We start from the raw sequence: 21,175 nt of genomic DNA on the forward strand, positions 1-21,175 counted from the left end.
TAGATAGATTATCCAACAGAAAATCAATAGAGAAATATTGGCCTTAAATGACACAGTAGACCAAATGGACATTTACAGGACATTTCATCCAAGAACTTGAGATTATACATTTTTTTTTCTGTGTGCATGAAACATTCTCAAGGATAGGCCTTATGTTGGCCAATAAAACTAACCTCAACAAATTCAAGATGATTGAAAATTATACCAAGCAGATTCTCTGACCATAAGGCTTTGAAATTAGAATTCAACTCCAAAACAGAAGTAAAGAAACCCACAAAAATGTCAAAATTAACAACGTATTTTTTTAAAAAATGACTGAGTCAAAGAAGAAATAAAAGAAGAAATCAAAAGATATATTGAGACAAACAAGAATGACAACATGCCATATCAAATTTCTGGGATGCAGCAAAAGTAGTAATAAGAGGGGAGTATATATCATTGCAGGCTTATATCAAGAAATAAGAGAGAGCCCAAGTAAACAACCTAACATTGCATTTGAAAGAACTAAAAAAAAAACAACAGCAACCCAATTTCAGCAGAAGAAAGGAAATAGTAAAAATTAGAGCAGAAATAAATCAAATAGAGAACAAAAAACTATAGAAAAAATCAATACAACAAAGAGCTGGTTCTTTGAAGAGATCAATAAAATTGACAAACCTGTGGCTAGACTCACTAAGGAAAAAAGAGAAAAGACTCATATAAACAAAATCCAAAATGAAAGAGCTGAAATTACTACAGATATAGATATATAAAAGATCATACTAGAACACTATGAAAGATCATATGGCACCAAATTTAACAATTTAGAAGAAATGGAGAAGTTCCTAGAACTATACAATCTTTCTAGACTGAGTCATGAAGAAGTGGAAAACCTAAACCCATAAGCAGGTAGGAAATAGAAACAACTATCAGAAACCTCCCCAAAACAGAAGTCCAGGACCAGATGGCTATACTAGTGAATTTTACCAAACATTCAAAGAATATTTGGTACCTATCCTTCTCAAAGTCTTCCAAAAAATACAAGAAGAAGCAGCACTCCCTAACACATTTTATGAGGTCAACGTAACCCTGGTACCAAAACCTGGCAAGGACAACACAAAACAAGAAAACTATGGACTAATATCTCTAATGACTACAGATGCAAAAATCCTAAATAAAATACTAGCAAATTGAATGCAAAAATACATTAAAAAATAATACATCACAATCAAGAGGGATTTATTCCAGGAGCACAGGATGGTTCGACATATGTAAATTGGTAACATAATACACCATATCAACAAAACAAAAATCATAGGGTCCTATCAATAGATGCAGAAAGGGCATTCGATAAGATAATGCATCGATTTATGTTTAAAACACTCAATAAAATGCATATAGAAGAGAGTACCTCAACATAATAAAGGCCATATATGACAAAGCATCAGCCAATATCATACTAAATGTGAAAAACTGAAGGATTTTCCTCTAAAATCAGGAACAAGATAAGGTTTCCCACTCTCTCCACTCTTATTCAACATAGTTCTAGAAGTTTTAGCCAGCACAATGAAGCAAGAAAAAGAAATAAAAGGCATCCATATCAGGAAAGAAAAAGTACCACTTTTTGCAGATGACATGTTCCTGTACATAGAAAACCCCAAAGACTCCATCCTAAAGCTATTTAGATATGATAAACCAATACAGTAAGTCATAGGATACAAAAGTCAACAGCTTTCCTATATGCCAACAATGAAACTTCAGAAAATGAACTAAAAAAAAAAATCCCTTTTACAATTGCAACAAAAAAATAAAATACCTAGGAATAAACTTAAAGGATGTGAAGGACCTATATATGGAAAACTACAAAGCATTATTGAAAAAACATTGAAAAATAAAATACCTAGGAATAAACTTAAAGAATGTGAAGGACCTATATATGGAAAACTACAAAGCATTATTGAAAAAACATTGAAAAAGACACATGAAATGGAAAAATATTCCGAGTTCATGGATTGGAAAAATCAACATAGTTAAAATGGTCATGTTACCTAAAGCAATATACAAATTTAATGGAATCCCTATTAAAATCCCAATGTTATTTTTTGAAGAAATAGAACAAAAAAAAAATCACCAGATTTGTATGGAACCATAAGAAACCCCCGAGTAGCCAAAGCAATCCTGAGAAAAATGAATGAAGCCAGAGGTATCACACTATCTGACTTCAAATTATACTATAGAGCCACAATAATCAAAACAGCATGGTATAGGCAGAAAAACAGATATAGAGACCAATGGAATAGAATTGAGATCCCAGAAATAAAACCTCATATACTGTACATGGACAAATAATCTTTGATAAAGGAGCCAAAAACACAATGGAAAAAAGAAAACCTCTTCAGTAAATGGTGCAGGGAAAATTGGAAAGTCACATGCAAATGAATGAAACTTGACTACACCTTGTCCCCCTGCACAAAAATTAATTCAGAGTGGATCAAGATCTGAAACAATAAATTGCATAGAAAAATACATAGGTACTAAGCTTATAGACTTTGACTGCAGAGAACATTATATGAATTTGATCCCAAAGGCAAAGGAAGTAGAGGCAAAAATAAATGAACAGGACTATGTCAAAGAAAAAGCTTCTGCACAGCAAAAGAAACAACAAAACAAAATGCCAGCCAGCTAAATAGGAGATCTCTACAAACAACAGTTTTATTAAGGGGTCAATATCCAAAATATATAAAGAGCTCACAAAGTTCAACAACAAATAAGCAAACAGTCCAATTAAAAAATGGGAAGAGGACCTGAACAGACACTTCTCCGAAGAAGACATACAAATCACCAACAGATATATGAAAACATGCTCATCTTCTCTAGCTATTAGAGAAATGCTAACCGAAACTACAATGAGATGCCACCTCACACTTGTTAGACTAGCTATTTGGAGAGGGTGTGGAGAAAAATGAACCCTCGTTCACTGCCAGTGAGAATGTAAATTGGTACAACCATTGTGGAAAAAAGTATGGTGGTTCCTCAAAAACGTAAGAATACAGTGTGTCCGTAAAGTCATGGTGCACTTTTGACCGGTCACAGGAAAGCAACAAAAGATGATAGAAATGTGAAATCTGCACCAAATAAAAGGAAAACTCTCCCAGTTTCATACCTATTCAGTGCAGTTCGATGTGGGCTCACGCACAGATTTTTAGGGCTCCTTAGGTAGCTATCCCGTATAGCCCCTACAGACTCGTCACTGACTGATGGCCTACCAGAACGGGGTTTCTCCACCAAACTGCTGGTTTCCTTCAACTGCTTATCCCACTGAGTAATGTTATTCCTATGTGGTGGTGCTTCGTTATAAACGCACCGATATTCACGTTGCACTTTGGTCATGGATTCGAATTTAGCGAGCCACAGAACACACTGAACTTTCCTCTGTACTGTCCAGGTTTCAACTGGCATGGCTGAAGGCTGTTCCGCAGTATACACGGTGTTATGTCATCACCTGTGCATGCGCACATGCTGCCACATCATCCTACAGAAACTGGGAGAGTTTTCCTTTTATTTGGTGCAGATTTCACATTGCTATCGTCTTTTGTTGCTTTCCTGTGACTGGTCAAAAGTGCACCATGACTTTACGGACACACTGTAGAACTACCATATGACCCAGCAGTTCCTCAAACTGAGTATCTATGCCCAAAACTCAAAAATGGTACGCAGAGGCACATGCACCCCCCATGTTTGTTGCAGCATTACTCACAGTAGCCGAGACATAGAAACAACCGGTGTCCTTGGATAGAGGATTGGCTAAAGAAGATGTGGTACAATACATATATACAATGGAATACTATTCAGCCATAAGAAATGATGACATATGGTGTTTGTGATAATATGTGTGGACTTTGAGAATATTGAGAACATTATACTGAGTGAAATAAGTAAATCAGAACAAGTTAACTACATGTGTTTACACAGAAGTGGGATATGGGATATAAAACTGAGACCCATGGACATAGATAGAAGTGAAGTGGATACCAGGGGGAAGGGTGGTAGAGGGTGGAGAGGAGTAAAGAGGGACAAACATATGGTGACAGAAAATGATTTGATTTTGGGTGATGGGCACAAAATACAATGAACAGTTCAAATACTACAGAAATATTTACCTGAAACTTATGTACTTTTATAATTCCATGTCATCCCCATTAAACTTAATTTTCAAAATAAAATTTTCAAAGTAAAATCATATAGTTAACTTTTTCTGATTTACTTATTTCACTCAGTATAATGTTCTCAATTATTTACTTATTTCACTCAGTATAATGTTTCAAAATAAAATTTTGAAAAATTTAAAGAAAAATATTATTTTGGTATGAGGAATATGCTTGTGTCTTGACGGGGCAAGGCAGGGTCTCGAACTGGCAACCTCAGGGCTCCAAAGTTGATGCTTTATCCACTGCGCCACCACAGGTCAGGCAATTTTTACATATTTTAAATCATATGCCCTTTTTATGGCTAAATGTCAAAGTATGTCTGTTTTTCTGAAATTTGAAATTTCTATTCCACTTATTTTGGAATTTGTGGAAGGGTTCTTTGATTCTCAGCGTGCTTCACACTCAGGCCTGAGTTAGCTGTTACCGTCTTGCTGTTGCCATGGCCCAGCCTGCTTTTCCCTTCATTCCCAGTTCCTCCTTAGTTCAGACTTCATTTCTTCCAAAAGGCCTGGTTTAGCTTCTTGTGTTAACTCTCTCCAGTCTATTCCGTACACTGCTGTCAGAGTAATTTTTCTAAGGTACAGATATGATCATATCATGACCTGCTTGTAAGTCCTTACTGATTTTTCTCTGTCTATAAAATCTATAATCTATAGTCTGATGGCTTCATAATAAGGTCCTTGCCTAACTTTTAGTCTCTCACTGAGCCAGTCTCCAATTTCTATTCTATATTTCAACTACACTGCTCCCTAAATCCTATTATTGCTCAATCTTAGATAACATTTGTGACAGTTATCAATGAAAACATGACCATCACCGTGTATTTGTCTCTCTTTCCTTCCCTCCCCCAGGTAACCATTTCACTTTTATTTATGCCTATGAGGCTCAGTTTTATATCCCACCTATGTAAAATCATATAGTTAACTTTTTCTGATTTACTTATTTCACTCAGTATAATGTTCTCAATATTCTCAAAGTCCACCCATGTTGTCGTAAACACCAATATGTCATCATTTCTTATGGCTGAGTAGTATTCCATTGTATATATGTACCACATCTTCTTTAGCCAGTCCTCTATTGGAGGACACTTTGGTTGTTTCTATGTCTTGGCCACTGTGAACAATGCTGCGATGAACATGGGGAGTGACTCTGGGTGGTGGGCACGCAGCACAGTCAGCAGCTTCAAGGCTGTAAAGGTGTTCACCGAAACCCTATGTACTCTTGTTGATCAATGCCATCCCATTAAATTTAATTTCAAAATAAAAAGAAAGAAACAACTTTGATATATTAAGTTATTGTAGATATTTACAGCTAAGAAAACATGTCCAATAGAGGGATTGCTGGGTCATAAGGTAATTCTATTTTCATTTTTTTTTCTTTTTTCTTTTTTTTTTTCTTTTTTATATTTTTCTGAAGCTAGAAACGGGGAGAGACAATCAGACAGACTCCCGCATCTGCCCGACCGGGATTCACCCGGCAGGCCCACCAGGGGGCGACGCTCTGCCCACCAGGGGGCGATGCTCTGCCCCTCCAGGGCGTCGCTCTGTCGTGACCAGAGCCACTCTAGCGCCTGGGGCAGAGGCCAAGGAGCCATCCCCAGTGCCCGGGCCATCTTTGTTCCAATGGAGCCTCGGCTGCGAGAGGGGAAGAGAGAGACAGAGAGGAAGGAGAGGGGGAGGGGTGGAGAAGCAGATGGGTGCTTCCCCTGTGTGCCCTGGCCAGGAATCGAACCCGGGACCCCTGCACGCCAGGCCGACGCTCTACCATTGAGCCAACCGGCCAGGGCCTATTTTCAGTTTTTTGAGGAACCACCATACTTTCTTCCATAATGGTTGTATTACTTTACATTCCCACCAACAGTGTATGAGGGTTCCTTTTTCTCCACAGCCTCTCCAACATTTGCTATTACCTGTCTTGTTAATAATAGTTAATCTAACAGGTGTAAGGTGGTATCTCATTGCAGTTTTGATTTGCATTTCTCTAATAACTAAAGAAGATGAGCATCTTTTCATATATCTGTTGGCCATTTGTATTTCTTCTTGGGAGAAGTGTCTGTTCATGTCCTCTTCCCATTTTTTTATTGGATTGTTTGTTGTTGAGTTTTATGAGTTCTTTGTATATTTTGGATATTAGGCCCTTATCTGAACTGCTGTTTGAAAATATCATTTCCCATATAGTTGGCTGTCTATTTTGTTGTCAGTTTCTCTTGCTGAGCAAAACTTCTTAGTCTGATGTAGTCCCATTCATTTATTTTTGCCTTCACTTCCCTTGCCTTGGGAGTCAAATTCATAAAATGCTCTTTAAAACCCAGGTCCAGTCTTGGCTGGATGGCTCACTTGGCTGGAGCATTGTCTTGCAATGCAGAGGTGGCTGGTTCAGTCCTTGTCTGGGGCACATACAGAAACCAAAACCCAGGTCCATGAGTTTAGAACCTATGTCTTCTTCTATGTACTTTATTGTTTCAGGTCTTATATTTAGGCATTTGATCCATTTTGAATTAATTTTAGTACAAGGGGACAAACTGTAGTCGAGTTTCATTCTTTTGCATGTGGCTTTCCAGTTTTCCCAGCACCATTTGTTGAAGAGGCTTTCTTTTCTCCATTGTGTATTGTTGGCCCCTTTATCAAATAAAGTGTTTAACTTTTTACCTGAACTTTTAAAATTGCATCAGAAGACAACAAAACCTTCTATAAATCAACCTGTGAAGTATCACATGCATGTTTACTATTGAAAATATTTGTGGAGATCAGAAAAATAGTGTTATCTGAATACAAAGTTAAAGTAGCAGTGAACTTGAATGGAGCATGTATTTTGTGCAAGGAGCTGTGCTGATTATCTTATATATACAATCTCAGTTAAACCTCACAGTAAGTCTGTGAGAAAGGTACTCATTTTATTATCCCCATTTCCAAACTATTAATTTGTAAGTAGTTAGATGATATAACTATTTTCATTTTATAGCTAAAACAATTTGGTCCTAGAAAAGATAAGTTAATGTTATATACATGTTTTATCTACCCTACATCTATTATTAAATTAAAATCACTATTATCAATGTTTATGATTTCTGCAATAAAATAACTTAAATATAGCTAGTAAGAATTATGCTGCAATGTTAACTTTTCTGTTTTTAGGGTTTGGACAGAGGATCCAAAGGCCAAATTTCTACTTTCAGCAGTCTGATTTCAACTGTTAGCCAGAAGAAAGAAGCCGCTGAAAACAGAAGTTCACCTACACATCTTGTTTTCCCTAACATCAAGAATGGTAAGCCCTGACCAGCTGGCTCGGGTAGATTGTCGGCCGGCATGTGGAAGTCCCAGGTTTGATTCCTGGACGGGGCACACAGGAGAAGCGTCCGTCTGCTTCTCCACCCTTTCCTCTTTCTCTATATTTCTCTCTTCCCCTCCCGCAGCCAAGGCTCCATTGGAGCAAAGTTGGCCCGGGTGCTGAGGATGGCTCCATGGTCTCCTCCTCAGGCACTAGAATGGCTCCAGTTGCAACAGAGCATCACCCCAGATGGGCAGAGCATCGCCCCCTGGTGGGCTTGCCGAGTAGATCCCGGTTGTGCGCATGCGGGAGTCTGTGTCTGCCTCCCCCCTTCTCACTTCAGAAAAACTACACACACAAAAATAGAATGGTAAAACAAATAAATAATGTAATTATAATATCAAAAGTACACATAATTCATATATCTTAGCTGAAAGTATACTTTCAAGCTATTGAAAAAGTAGATTTGAATCATCATTGTTATGGTAGGTCTAGTTAATTAATACAATGAGAAAAAAAGCTGTGTAAGTATTTTCAGAAAGAAGCAAAATCATTATTTTTACATGATTATTATGTAGAGTAAGAGTGAAATACAAAGCTTATGAATAATAAGAAAGTTGGTTAGGGAGCCAAACACAATGCAAATATATGAAAACTCTATAGATTTTCTTTACTGGCACAGTAATCAATGAGAAGACTTAACAGATATATTAAATGCTTAGATATAAACCTAGAAGAAAGTGAGCAAAACCTGTGTGAGAAAAACTATAAAACTTTATCAAAAGACTAAAAGGTGATGTGAATGGAAAAAAACATAAATATTATAGAGATGACAGTTACACCCAATTTACTCTGTGTTTAATAAATTTTTCAATAGTTTTTTTGAGGAAACTTAAGAAAATGATGCTCTATTTTTAAATGTCTGGGAGGATGCAAGAAAAAAAAATGAGGGTGTTCGTTCCTCCATAGAACCACGTCCTATAGAGCTATACTAATGATAACACTGCCACTAGTGTAGCCAAGTGGAGGGAAATAGACCAGTAAAGAATATTGTATACAAATGGTATCAATTTATTAAAAAAATGGAATTAGGCCAACTTACTAAGTTTTTGAAAATACTAAGTTTAGATTTTTTTATAAAAACTATAAGTGTACTAGAAGAAATGCAGGAAATTGTTTTATAATAAAATTATTGGGATGATAACAATGCCAAAATCCATAAAACAAAAAAAAAAATCAGTAAGTTTGAGTAAGTTTAAATCAGTAAATATAAAACTTCTATAGGAGTTGTAAAAGTCATAAACAAAGTTGAAGTACAGGCATCTCAGTTGGTGAAAAACATATGCTTGACTCATAAAAATCACTAATAGTAAAATGAACATTCCAGTAGGAAAAAAGAAGGCAAAGTATATGAACAGACCAATCAACACAAAAAATATGAACAATTTTAATACACATGGAAAAGAATGCTAAACCTCACTAGTATTTAAAGAAGTACAAATTGAAACAAGTTAACATTTCCCAACTCAGTTGCAGAGAATGAAAGGATTTATATCTGTCTTGTTGTTTAAAGAGTGTGAAAAATGGCACTTTTATGAGTGGAAGGCTTGAAAATTGATAAAATCTTTCTGGAGGGCAAATTATTGATACATATTAAAATTTTTAAATGTTCATATACTAACACAGTAATTTCATTTCCAGGATTTTATTCTAAGGACATATGTAACATAGTTACAAAGAAATTTAGAAAGAATGTACATTATTTATAATACTTATATTTAAAGTAATCTAAATAAATTGGTTAAATTATGGTAATCCATACTATAAATATTATGCCCCTGCCAAGAAAAACGTGGTATGTATATAAAGTATCAAGGAGAAATGCCCACAGTGCATTGTAAAATGAAAAATGCAAGTTACACACTAATCGGTTGAATATGACTCTGCTTATTTTAAGTGTAGGTAAACCTTTTTTACTTTTTGAGCATATGAAGAGGTAACAGAAACCATTCTGTTAATGGCTTCCTCAGGAAAGTAGGGCTTGGTGTATATCATTAATATGTTCTACTTCTATATGCAACTCTGTATTGTTTTATCTCAGGAATTGTACATTACTTGCATAATTTTAAGTGTCCCTTGCTCTGTATCAAGACAAAACAAATCTGCCAAAATTTAAATATCCCTCGCACTGTTACAGAACAAAACCAATCTAAAAATATTTAAGGAGATAGTTTCTGGTAAATTGCCTATGTCCGTAAACTGCATGTGGCGTAAATTATTTCTGCACAGCTTTTCTGTTGATACTCTTGGGTTAGTTCTAGACCTGTTTTACACGCGTTCAGGTTATTATTCACCTTATCTCATTTATCAACCTTCGCCTTTTATAACTTCTTCCTTGATTTACACACAAACGCACACTTACTCTATTACCCGTCTTATTCCAACAAGGCATCAGCGCCCGTCTGTCACAGTCCCCCAACCCACAGCACAACAAACAAAACTGTAATTGTGATGCCATTATAGAAATAAAGAAAATGAGCCTGAGGTAGAAATTATTTCTCCCTTTTAAGGGTAAGAAACTTCAAGTCACAGAGAGTTGTACATAACTTGCCCTGCATGAATTTACAAAGCTAATGAATGGCAGAGGCGGAAAACAGAAATGAGATCCAAAGAACATTTTGAATCATGTTTTCTTTAAAAGGAGAGTTAATGGAAGAAGAGGAAGTGATCCCTAAAGGGAGATACGAGATCCAGGTTGTTCTATGGCATGGAAATTGAGGGAAAAGAAAATGTCAAGAAGAAGATTTCGTCAAGATTGTCATTGCTAAGAAAGGACAGGATGAGACAAAGACAAGGATTTGCCAGTTAATGTGTTGTTTATCGGTGACTTCTAAGAGAACAGGTTAGTAGGGTGGTATGAGGACAATTCAGACTGTAAGGAGTTATGGGTGGATTAGTGGTGAGGATGCAGGGACATGTCAACTCCCTGTAGACTATAGAGGAGCTGGAACTGATGGAAAGAACAATGGAATCTTGCAGAGCAGTTTGGTCAAGAGAAAAGATCTACTACAGAGAGAGAAACGACAGTTGCAGTGGGAACATAGAATGATGAAATGAACAAATAGCATAAAGAAGTGGTGTGAGGATGAGACCAAGGAAGAATACACACATCAGGGCTGAGATGTTGGCTTCAGCAAAGAGAGAAGGAAGTAGGAGGAGGAGGAGGAGGTAGGAAACTCACTTCTTGCCTTGAATTCGTAGTCTCCTTGGAGGGAGTATTAGTTTTCTAGGGCTGCCATGACAAAGTACTACAAACTCGGTGGTTTGAAAGAACACAGATTTATTGTTTCATGGTTCTGGGTGCCTGCAGTCTAAAATCGAAGGATTGACAGGATTGGTTCCTTTTGAAGGTTCTGAGGGAGAATCGGTTCCGTGCCTGTCTCCTAGCTTCTGGTGGCTGCCAGCTTCACCTTGGCTTTTACATGCTTCGCTCTGATCTCTGCCTCTGCCTCTGTCTCCACAAGGCATTCGTTCTCCCCTGTATGTCTTTTTGTGTCCAAAGTTTCTTCTTATAAGAACAGCAGTGGTTGGATTAGGGCCTACCTTAATTCAGGATAACTTCATCTTAAATTGATTACATCTACAAAGACCTTATTTCCTAGTAGGGCCACAGTCACAAGTCCTAGGTTTTAGAACTTCAACATATCTTTTTGGCAGACACAGTTCAGCCAGTAACAGAGGGTTCAGCCATTAACAGAGGGTTAGGAACCTTAAGAACATTGAAATGTCTGCTGTGGATAATGAGGAGTCTTCAAAAAAAAGGAATGGATAGCTATAACCTTCTTTGTTTGGATGGTTTGTTCAGATTCCTTAGCCTTTGATTCCACACTGATTCCTATAATCTATTCTGTCTACATGAATATCTTGAGCTCTGAACCCAGTTTGCTAATTGGTATGCCCACACCTGCCTGCCTCCTCCTGGCATGGATGTTTGACTCTGAATATGGTCCACTTACTTGAGCTCCCACCGTATGCCTGCTTCCCTCTCATTTCTGCCAGTCTGGTAGAGTTGGGCCTCAGCCCCAACTTGAAATTGGACTATTTGTGTCGAGAGGAATAGACCTCCTAGCAGACTTCCTTTACCTTACTGGAACTCCTAGCTCTTCTGTCTGGATGCCACCTAAATTCAAGTGTGACATGGAATTCATATGTCAGAGCTACTGCAGAAAGAATTCTTTTATTGAATGAGAATTAGACAAAGTCTTCCAAATGTAATATGTTTATAATTCCCTGATCTTTTGAGAAGCCTCTCTTACTTGCCAATAAGATTTTCTGAACGGTGCATCATTCTTGGCAGTTAGTACAGTTTTCCTTCCTCTCCTCTGACAGCAAGACCTATGCAGGGTATTTTCTAACAGCTTGTCTCCCCATCTGATCTTCAAGTGATATTAGAGAATCTGCAAAAGCCCAGCGTGGGCTTGCCTCACAGCTGAGGGATGCCTTTCCTCCCTGGAGATCACATGACTTGGTATGCTTGTTGAGTTGGCTGTCCTTTTCAAGATCAGCAAAGAGTAGGAGTTTTACCTACTATCACAGCTGCTGGGGATGATACATCTTCAGAGAAACAATAGACATGATAAGTAATGAGGGGAAGGTAGCACTGCATTCTCTCTGACTCTTCTGTATCCTCCTTTCAAAAGTGACTGTGTCCCTTTCAGACTTATTTAAAACATCTTTAAACAGCATAGAACATCGTGAAAAGAAATGAAGCAATTTCTTCCCAAACCTTTTAAAAATATCTTTGCACTCCTGGTAATTCAGCAAAGAGTAGGCATGCACCCTGACATTTCCATCAGGGGCCCTGTTCTTCTCCCAGCTCAGTCCATTTCAGTGGTCCCCAACCCCCGGGCCGTGGACTGGTACCGGTCCGTGGGCCATTTGGTACCGGTCCACAGAGAAAGAATAAATAATTTACATTATTTCTGTTTTATTTATATTTAAGTCTGAATGATGTTTAATTTTTAAAAATGACCAGATTCCCTCTGTTACATCCGTCTAAGACTCACTCTTGACACTTGTCTCGGTCACGTGATACATTTATCCGTCTCACCCTAAAGGCCGGTTCGTGAAAATATTTTCTGACATTAAACTGGTCCATGGCCCAAAAAAGGTTGGGGACCACTGCATTACATGAGTTCACTCTAGAAGAGCCCTGCCGTGACATAATAAACAGCGCAGGTCTTACACACTGGAGAAATATATCCTGTGAAGTAGCCAAGGCGGAAGCAGTAGTCTTCAGCTCAGACAGTGATTGGATCTCTGTATCGGGGCCTGTGAGCTATTCACAGGTGAAATATTGCCGAGTTTTCAGTTTCTCCGGGAGCAACTTGAGCGGCAGACGGGAGAACAAGCTGTTAAACCCAGCCCAGGACTTGCCATCTGGGGAGAGAACAGGACTTGTAGTAGTTTAGGATTCCTATCCTAGAAGAAGGATCTCCAAGGCCTCAAATGACCCCATCTCCAAGTTTTCTTGGATAATGAACTGATTTGGGCTCTATTCTAAGGTCTTCCCTAGGTCAGAGGGAGTACTCTGCACTTGGATTTCTTGAGCCTGTGGGAGCGGTGTCCCTATCAGGAACTTAGAATACCTTGCTGCGTTTATTTGTTTCCTTATCTGTCTCTGTTGGTCTGTAAGCTCCTTCAGCTTTTCTTTTGGAGAGGGAAAGGCCTATCCTTTTTATTTTTTTACATTAAAGTTAATTTTTTGAATAGGTAACACATTTATGTGTTTCTAAAATCAAAACTATAAAAATAAGTATGTTTCAGACATCTCACTTTCACCCTCTTCCGTGCTGTCTTTTGCATTCTGTGGTCTTTTTAATGCAAATGAAAACATAGATATTGTTACATCCCAGGAGACAGACCACAGCAAACCCAAAGTGAATTTTATAAGTTTTATTGCAAACCTGCGCAGGGACTGCAGGCAACCCATGCAAGGGAACACTGAAGCCCCGAGCTTCTAAAATGGCTCCTTTTATAGGGTGGCTATCTAGGCTGAGCAAGCAAGCAGCGTTTACAAGGGCGGGAGGGGTGCGATTAGCTGACCTTGTTCTTGGCTAAGTCTCTAGGGTAGGGGCTTCCTTGATCTGGGTACATAGAGTTCAGTGAAAAATATTGCTATATTTCTAACGGTTGTTTATCTTTTTTCCTTCAGCCATGTACTGGATGTACTCAGTTTTCATGGCTGGTGGCCTGCACCGCTTGTCCTAAGATGTCACAAATATACACTCTTGTTTTCCACCTTTTCTTAAAGAAAGGGTAATGCATACACATTGTCCAGCACCTTCTTTTTTCAGTTGATGTATCCTTGATATCTTTCTATAGCAGTACATAGGAGCCTCCTTCATCCTTTTTACAACCATATTGCATTGTATTGGACATACTATAACTTATTTAATATGATCCTATTAAAAGAAATGAGTTGTGTTCATTCCTTTGTTATTGTAACCAATGCCACAATGAGTGACTCTATACATGTATCATTTTGTTCATATTTAGGTATAACTGTAGGATATTCCTAGAAGTGGGATGATTGGATCCAAGAGTAAATGCAGTCACAATCTACTTGAGTTTTGAATTTCTCTGTGTATTTCCAGCATCCAGCTCCCATGGTGCATGGAGTCTTACTCAGTAAATGATTTACTCAATGAGGAAATGTATGGGAGGCACTTTTTCTGGGTTTCTGGCCAGTTTATCCTGTTGGAATGTCAAACGCATCTCAAGGCTATAATAAATGATCTAAACTTATGCCCAGTATAAAGCATCTATTCTATTAGAGATAACCTTCTATGAAAAGGTCTTTGGATATTTTTATAACTAGATCCATGCAAGAACATTTCATCTATGCTTTTGTTGTGGCTTTACAAGCACACACATCATTTAGTTTAGTCAAAAATACATCTCCAAAAAACCAGAGAATATACCACTTTATTTGGCTCTGATGGCTAACATCCTGTGAGTCAGTTTCATCCCCCTTTTTTCCTTTCTCCCTCCCACCTCAGTTTTATTTCTTTCCAAATGTTCAGAAAAGTCATGCTATAGACAATGATGTAAACACCACCTGTTATGACTAATCCACTCTGGTCTCTCCCTGTTTTAGCTCCTTGTTACTACTGAAATAGTCAAAAACAGTATAAAGTACTGAATTAACTACTATCAGTAACTGTCATTGTGACCTTAGACAAACTTAGCTCTTATGGGCTTTTATTTACTCATTTACAGAAAGAGAAAATGGAGCATTATTATAAAGTATCTTCTATACCTAAGTATTATGACTTAAAGGATTAATTTTTTAATACACTGATTTTGTTTGATCCTTGTTGAATTTTATTTTGTTTGACATTTCATAATTCACTAGCTCCCACTTCCATGTAAGTTTAGGGTTCAATTTTGGTGCTTTTTTTTTTTCTAATACATAGTAGAAGGTTTTCCATTATTTGATAGTGGAAATAACAGGTTTTTTAAATTAACAGGGTGGGTTTAAATCCCAAATATGTAATTTACCAGTTGTATGACACCAGAAAAGTTACTTAACCTCTCTGTGCTGATTTTCCCATCTATAAAATAGGATAGTAAAGAAGCTACCTCACAAGATATAAAGATAAGTAAAAAAAAGCATTGGGAAGTATTCAGCTCCATGCCTTGTAAAATTCAGTGAATGTAAGTGATAACATACACTGCTGAGCAGCCACCTGGTGGGGGGAGGGTTGTGGGGGTGCAGGATTGTCCGTTACTCTTCACCCAGGAGTAACTGACTGCACGCATTTTTAAAAATTTGAAACATGTCATACATATAGAATGAAGTAAAACACTTTTATGTGGTTTAAATAATAGTAATAAAATGAAAACTCTTGAACTTAGCACTCAAATTGAGAAAAAAGAGCACCACCAGGCTCTTAAAAGCCCTGGCGAACCCCCCCAGTCACACTGCCCTGCTTTTCTGTCCAGAGTTCATGCCGATTTCCTTGATTTTTAAAAATAGTTCTGTCACCAGTTCATAGACAAAGACAACAGTGTGGTGGTTACCACAGGGAGAGCGGGGGGGAGGGATGAGGAGAATAAAGGGGGTCAAATATATGGTGACAGAAGGAGACGAGGCTTTGGGTAGTGAGCACATAATGCAGTGTACAGGTTATTTATTATAGAATTGTACACTGGAAACTTAATATGATGTTATTAACCAATGTCACCCCAATAAATTTAATAAAAAATTGTTTTGTCACCTTTGTACATTTATTTCTCTGAACAAATGCTGCTGCTTACAAAAACCTGAATAGCAAGCACAAACCTGGATGTGTAAGGTACAGTATTGCCACTATAAGGTAAAGATTCTCAGGAGATGATAATCTAAACAATCTCTGAATCAAACCTGGCTCCAGCTTCCCCAAGAATATACAGTCTGTTCTGGGGATGTCAGTGGGCAAGGTCATGAGTGAGTCCTGTGACTCAAAGAACAGCTGTTGGAAAGCTGACAGACCTGTGATCAGGATTATGTATTAGATGTACAGCCTCTCCAGCTGTCAGGAGTAGCCAAGGTTAAAGCAGTCAAGTGTCCTCAGCTGATTCAGAGAGCAGAACAAAAATATGATTTCACCACCCAATGGCTAGACAAACCATAGTACAGATATCAATCAGGGATTGGCTCCCCTTTTCATTCTGTCTTCACTTAGGAAGAGTACAGAGGTAGTCAGGGTCTTGGTGATGACGAGCATCAAAATTGCAGTGTTCTACTCTGTGCACAGTACGGCTCTGATCTTAGGCCATTGTGATCCTGGTCCTTTGTATAAGATATTTCTCTACTTTTACCTCTGTCTCCATCTCTCTGGAAGCTTGTAGAACCATCTCTTTGTCTTGGGTTTTGAAATTGCCCAGTGCTGTCTTGGTCTGGGTCTGTGTTCATCTCTTGTGCTATGTATTTTGTAGGCCCTTCCCATCTAGCAACTCATGTCCTTGAATTCCAAGAAAGTTTCTAGATATTTTGTATTGATAATTCCTTCCCATCTACTTTTTCTGTCCTTGCTTTCTAGATCTTCTAGTATTCAAAAGCCAGACTTTCTAAACTCCTGAGTTTTTTATTTTTTTCACTCCTATTTTCCATTTCTTTATCATTTTGCTCTATATTTTAGATAATTTTCTCAAAACCCTCTTATTGACCTTCTATTGAATATTTAATATGCTTTTAATTAATAAGAAAAAATTTTCCCCCTATTTCTTTTTTAGGGCATCCTCTTATTTCCTGGTGGTACTATCTTTTATCTTACTGAGTAAATTTGTGATCGGTTTTATTTATTGGTTGATTGATTGATTGATTGATTCCATGATTTGTGATTCTTCCCAGTTGTTTTTGTCTATTTGTTTCAGTCTAGCTTGCATATTGAAATCACTTGAAGGCTTGTTCCCTCACATGCTATTTATAGGTTTGGATTGCAGATGGGTTTTAGCTGGAACAACTACCCCAGGCCTTTTCATTGGCTGTTTGGCTTCCTCACAGCGTGACGACTGGATTCCAAGGGGAGCATCCCCAAAGAGACAGACAGGCAGAAATTGTACTGCCTTTGTAACCTAGTTATAGAGAGTCACTTTTGTCACTTTTTTTTTAAGCAGGAAACCACTGCATCTGACCCATATATAAGGAAGAAGAATTAAATTCCATCTTTTGATGAGAGGAATATCAAAGAATATATGAAATTACTTTTAGACTATATCATGTTAATATAAAAATGTACATTCAGGAGAAGCCAGGTTTTTGATTCTTATTTCAGAATTTTTTCTGATACCATATTGTAGGGAAGGAAGTTGTAACTAAATCAGGTGTATAAATGACACATGCATGTTAAGCTTTCCTGCTTCTGCAGTCTATTATAGGCCATTATACAGTTCACTCTAATAGATGATTTTTAAACTTTGACCAGTTTTTAAGTCCTGTCCATTTTGTTCTTAAGTAGTTGTAGAGATAGAAGTTAGACGGGATTAAACCAGTGGTTTTCAAACCTATTTTTGCTATTTTTTATTTTTTTAGGAAAAACATTTTTTGTGAGACACAATTTCTCTTAAAGTCTCCTTACATGAAGCAGAGAAGAGCTGAGCTGCTCTGAGTAAGCACACCCGTACAGCACCATGTCCCCGAGGCGGCCCCCGTGAGGTTCTCTGGAAATAATGGGGATGACCGAGTTAGGGCATCTCTTTCATTTTATAATGTCAAAACTGAGGCCTGGGAGTTTCAGTGACTTGTCTAAGGTTATCAAAGTTAACCTGTCCAGCAGTAGGGCCCAGACCCTCACTTCCAGAGGGGTGCTTTTTTCATTACTCACTTAATTACAAATTTCTTAAGATGAAATTTAGGGGACAGCATTTTGCAACAGTGTCACCAGCAGCAAACCTTTTACACCAGCATTCCCTCTCCAGCAGGAGGGGGGTAAGGAACAAGGAACAGAGGCCGTTTCCTCCTGCTGAACACCCAGCCCACATAGAGACTAGCGTTTCCCTCTGAGGCTGCTGTTGCCATCTGTACTGGCTGGCCAGGAACGATCTGCAGTCTCCTAATCGTGTGGCCAGTTTCAAATGGCAGTCTTCATTTTGGTGGCTACAGTATGGAAAGCTGCATATTACTAGTTTTCAACCAGAGTCAGTTTGTAGTGCCTTGAAATTACTGAGCTGGCAAAATTTGCCGGATAATTTCACACGCTTATACATAGTTGTACTGTTATCTTTAATTTTTTAAAATATACAGCCAGCCCCCACCATAACTCTTACTCCTGCACAAGCTTCAAGTGCTTCACTTAATGTTTCTAAGCAACTAACTAAAATTAGTAACACTATATTAAAAGAAAGGGAAAGTTATTACTGCTTATCATTTTAGCACAGAGCATTCCCAAGTATTGGCTGAATGAAACCTACATGACAGATTTTCACTGATAAATATATTTTGGCCTTTTTCAGTGTGTTACAATGTTCTATTCTATATTGCATTAAAAGCTGCATATGATAGAACAAAGATCTGCTTGTTCTATTTATAATATTAGTTTGAGTCTTAATTAATCTCCTATCACCACAGTTACTGATTTTCTCTTTTGAGTTAGATTTTAATAACCATCTGGGAGAACAGGCTGAAAGCCTGTCTCTGGAAACAATGCCTTCATATTCAGAAACATTAGAGCAGCAATGAGCTGTTATCCTTCCTTTCTTAGTAGCTGAATGTCACATCCTGTAGTTTGGCTTTCATTCACTAAAGTGAGCAAAGAATTCTGCTTTTATGTCTGGCTCCAGTTCATTAACATATTACATTAACATTTGCATTACTCTTCGTTCCAAGTTACCCTCTGAACTGAAATCCCCTCGGGGCCTCTCTGGTTCTAACCTCATCCTGTAATCCTCTTGGCCTAGGCCCGTGATGGCGAACCTATGACACGTGTGTCAGCACTGACATGCGTAGCCATTTTCGATGACACGCGGCTGCATGCGACCGCATACCAGAGAAGTATGGGGCTTCGGGCTGAGAAGGACATTTCATCCTCGGCTCCTGCAAGGCCAGGTGCAGTAGCCGAGGATAAAACATTTGCTGTAGTGTAGACACTCTGTGCCGGAGGTCTGTAGGCCAAAACAACAGAACTCCGGCACAGAGCGTCTAGTTCTGGAACTTCCGGTTAGGCTTTTAGGGGATCTTTGACCTCACTTCTGGCCAGCGGAGCAGGGAGCAGCGGAATGCCGTGGGGGACACATCTCTGGGGGCCCTGTGATTGCCATTACCAGCAACCACATAACCACAGCAACCATCATCCAATCTACTGTTCTGGGGTGTCGTGGATTTCTAATTGACCATCATTACTGAGATAAGTGAGGGGGAGGCTGGGAGAGGCAGGGCCTGTGCTATGGGTACCATTTCCCACCATTAGAAATAGCGGCAGCCATCTTCATTTACATAAGATGCAACTTGCAGAATTTCAAGACAGCATCTGAGCTCAGGTGTTTGTCGACTTGAGGTCAAAGTTTGAGAATCTGGAAAGGTGCCGCTTTGGAGAATCAAGAGGAGTGCCACTACGAACAGGAAATTTGGAGTGCCTGGAACCGATTACCAGACACTTTTAGTACCCTGAAAAATATAGCAATGGCTTTACTCACACTTTTTCCCTCTACGTACTTTTGTGAGACCTTATTCTCAGCATTAAATAATATCAAAACCAACAAAAGAAACAGATTGACAGATGTAGTAGGGCTTGCTTGGGCTTGAAGTGTACAAAATACCAACCTTCAATTGAAGATTTAGCCAATGAAATTCAGCAACAAAAAAGTCACTAATAGGTTAAAGAATTCCCCCTCCCTCACTTATCTTAGTTCCCGGCACCCACACAAGTTAAATAATATCAAGACCAACAAAAGAAACCGACTGACAGATGAACAAAGAAGTCACTAAGCAGGTAAGTTAAATAATTAGTTTTTGGTTTATTAAATACAGTTATATATTACAATTATACATTTTTATTATTTAAACTATAAATATCGTGAAATTGTGTTTTTTTTCTCGAAGTGACACCACCCGAGTTTTGCACGGATTTTTGGCAAATGTTGACACACCAAGCTCAAAAGATTGCCCATCACTGGCCTAGGCATTGCTGTTTCTCCTGCATAAGAATCTTGGCACTCTCAGGCTTTACCAAAATCCAGTTCTCCTTCTAATTAAATTTCATTCTTCCACCTCAGCATGATATTAATAAAAATGAGTGGGTATAAAAGTGTGTATATGGCCTGACCTGTGGTGGCGCAGTGGATAAAGCGTTGACCTGGAAATGCTGAGGTCGCCGGTTCGAAACCCTGGGCTTGCCTGGTCAAGGCACATATGGGAGTTGATGCTTCCAGCTCCTCCCCCCTTCTCTCTCTCTGTCTCTCCTCTCTCTCCCTCTCTGTCTCTCTCTCTCCTCTCTAAAAATGAATAAAAAAAAGTGTGTATATGCTCTATGAGCGAATAACTTAATTTATATTTGAATGAGTGTTTGTATCTTAATAGTGGGTGTTTATAGCCAGGTTGGGAAAGGTGTGTGAGAAGGGATAGAAAAGGATGAGTGATGAAGAGGAAGAGAAACTGTAGGAGAGCCTCAAAAGGTAATAGTAGCAAGACTGGTTTGTGTTGGAGAGAGGAGACTTTATCCTCTAGTTCTCATTAATAAAGATTTCTAAACATAATTCATAAAGAATTATTTGTGGAGCTAGTGAATTTACTTGCTATTAAACTGAACTTATGTCCAATTTGTGCTTAAAGTACAAATTACTAGAAATTGGCTATTTCTGTATTTAATAAAGGGTATAAAAACCAATTATAGAACTGAATTAAAGATGTTTAATTATCTGTTTTATATTGTAAAACTGATGAACAGTGTTTCTCAGTGTGGTTCTCAGATTAGCCACATCAGCATCATCTGGGAAGATGTTAAAAATGCAAATTCTGGCCTGACCAGGTGGTAGCACAATGGATAGTGTCCACTTGGGACACTGAGGACCCAGATTTGAAACCCCAAGGTCACTGGCTTGAGCGTGGGCTCATTTGGCTTGAGCACAGGCTTGCTGGCTTGAACGTGGTGGGATCATAGACATGACCCCATGGCTGCTGGCTTGAAGCCCAAGGGCTTAAGCAAGGGGCCACTGGCTCAGCTGGAGCCCCCAGTCAGGCA

General features: G+C 38.4%; 1 protein-coding gene across 3 annotated transcripts in view; it reads left to right on the top strand.

Moving 5' to 3' along the window:
• HECTD2 (HECT domain E3 ubiquitin protein ligase 2) overlaps nt 1-21,175 on the top strand; it is an 84,247-nt gene that overhangs the window by 22,746 nt on the left and 40,326 nt on the right. For all 3 annotated transcript variants that reach the window (XR_010726608.1, XM_066239646.1, XM_066239647.1), the window contains exon 2: nt 7,322-7,451. Coding sequence is in view for 2 of the 3 variants with exons in the window: in XM_066239646.1 (XP_066095743.1) it covers nt 7,322-7,451 (130 nt within the window). In the remaining variant the exon portion in view is untranslated. The remainder of the gene's footprint in view (nt 1-7,321; nt 7,452-21,175) is intronic.

The sequence above is a fragment of the Saccopteryx bilineata genome, chromosome 7 (assembly GCF_036850765.1).
Source record: "Saccopteryx bilineata isolate mSacBil1 chromosome 7, mSacBil1_pri_phased_curated, whole genome shotgun sequence".
In the NCBI taxonomy this organism is placed as follows: Eukaryota; Metazoa; Chordata; class Mammalia; order Chiroptera; family Emballonuridae; genus Saccopteryx; species Saccopteryx bilineata.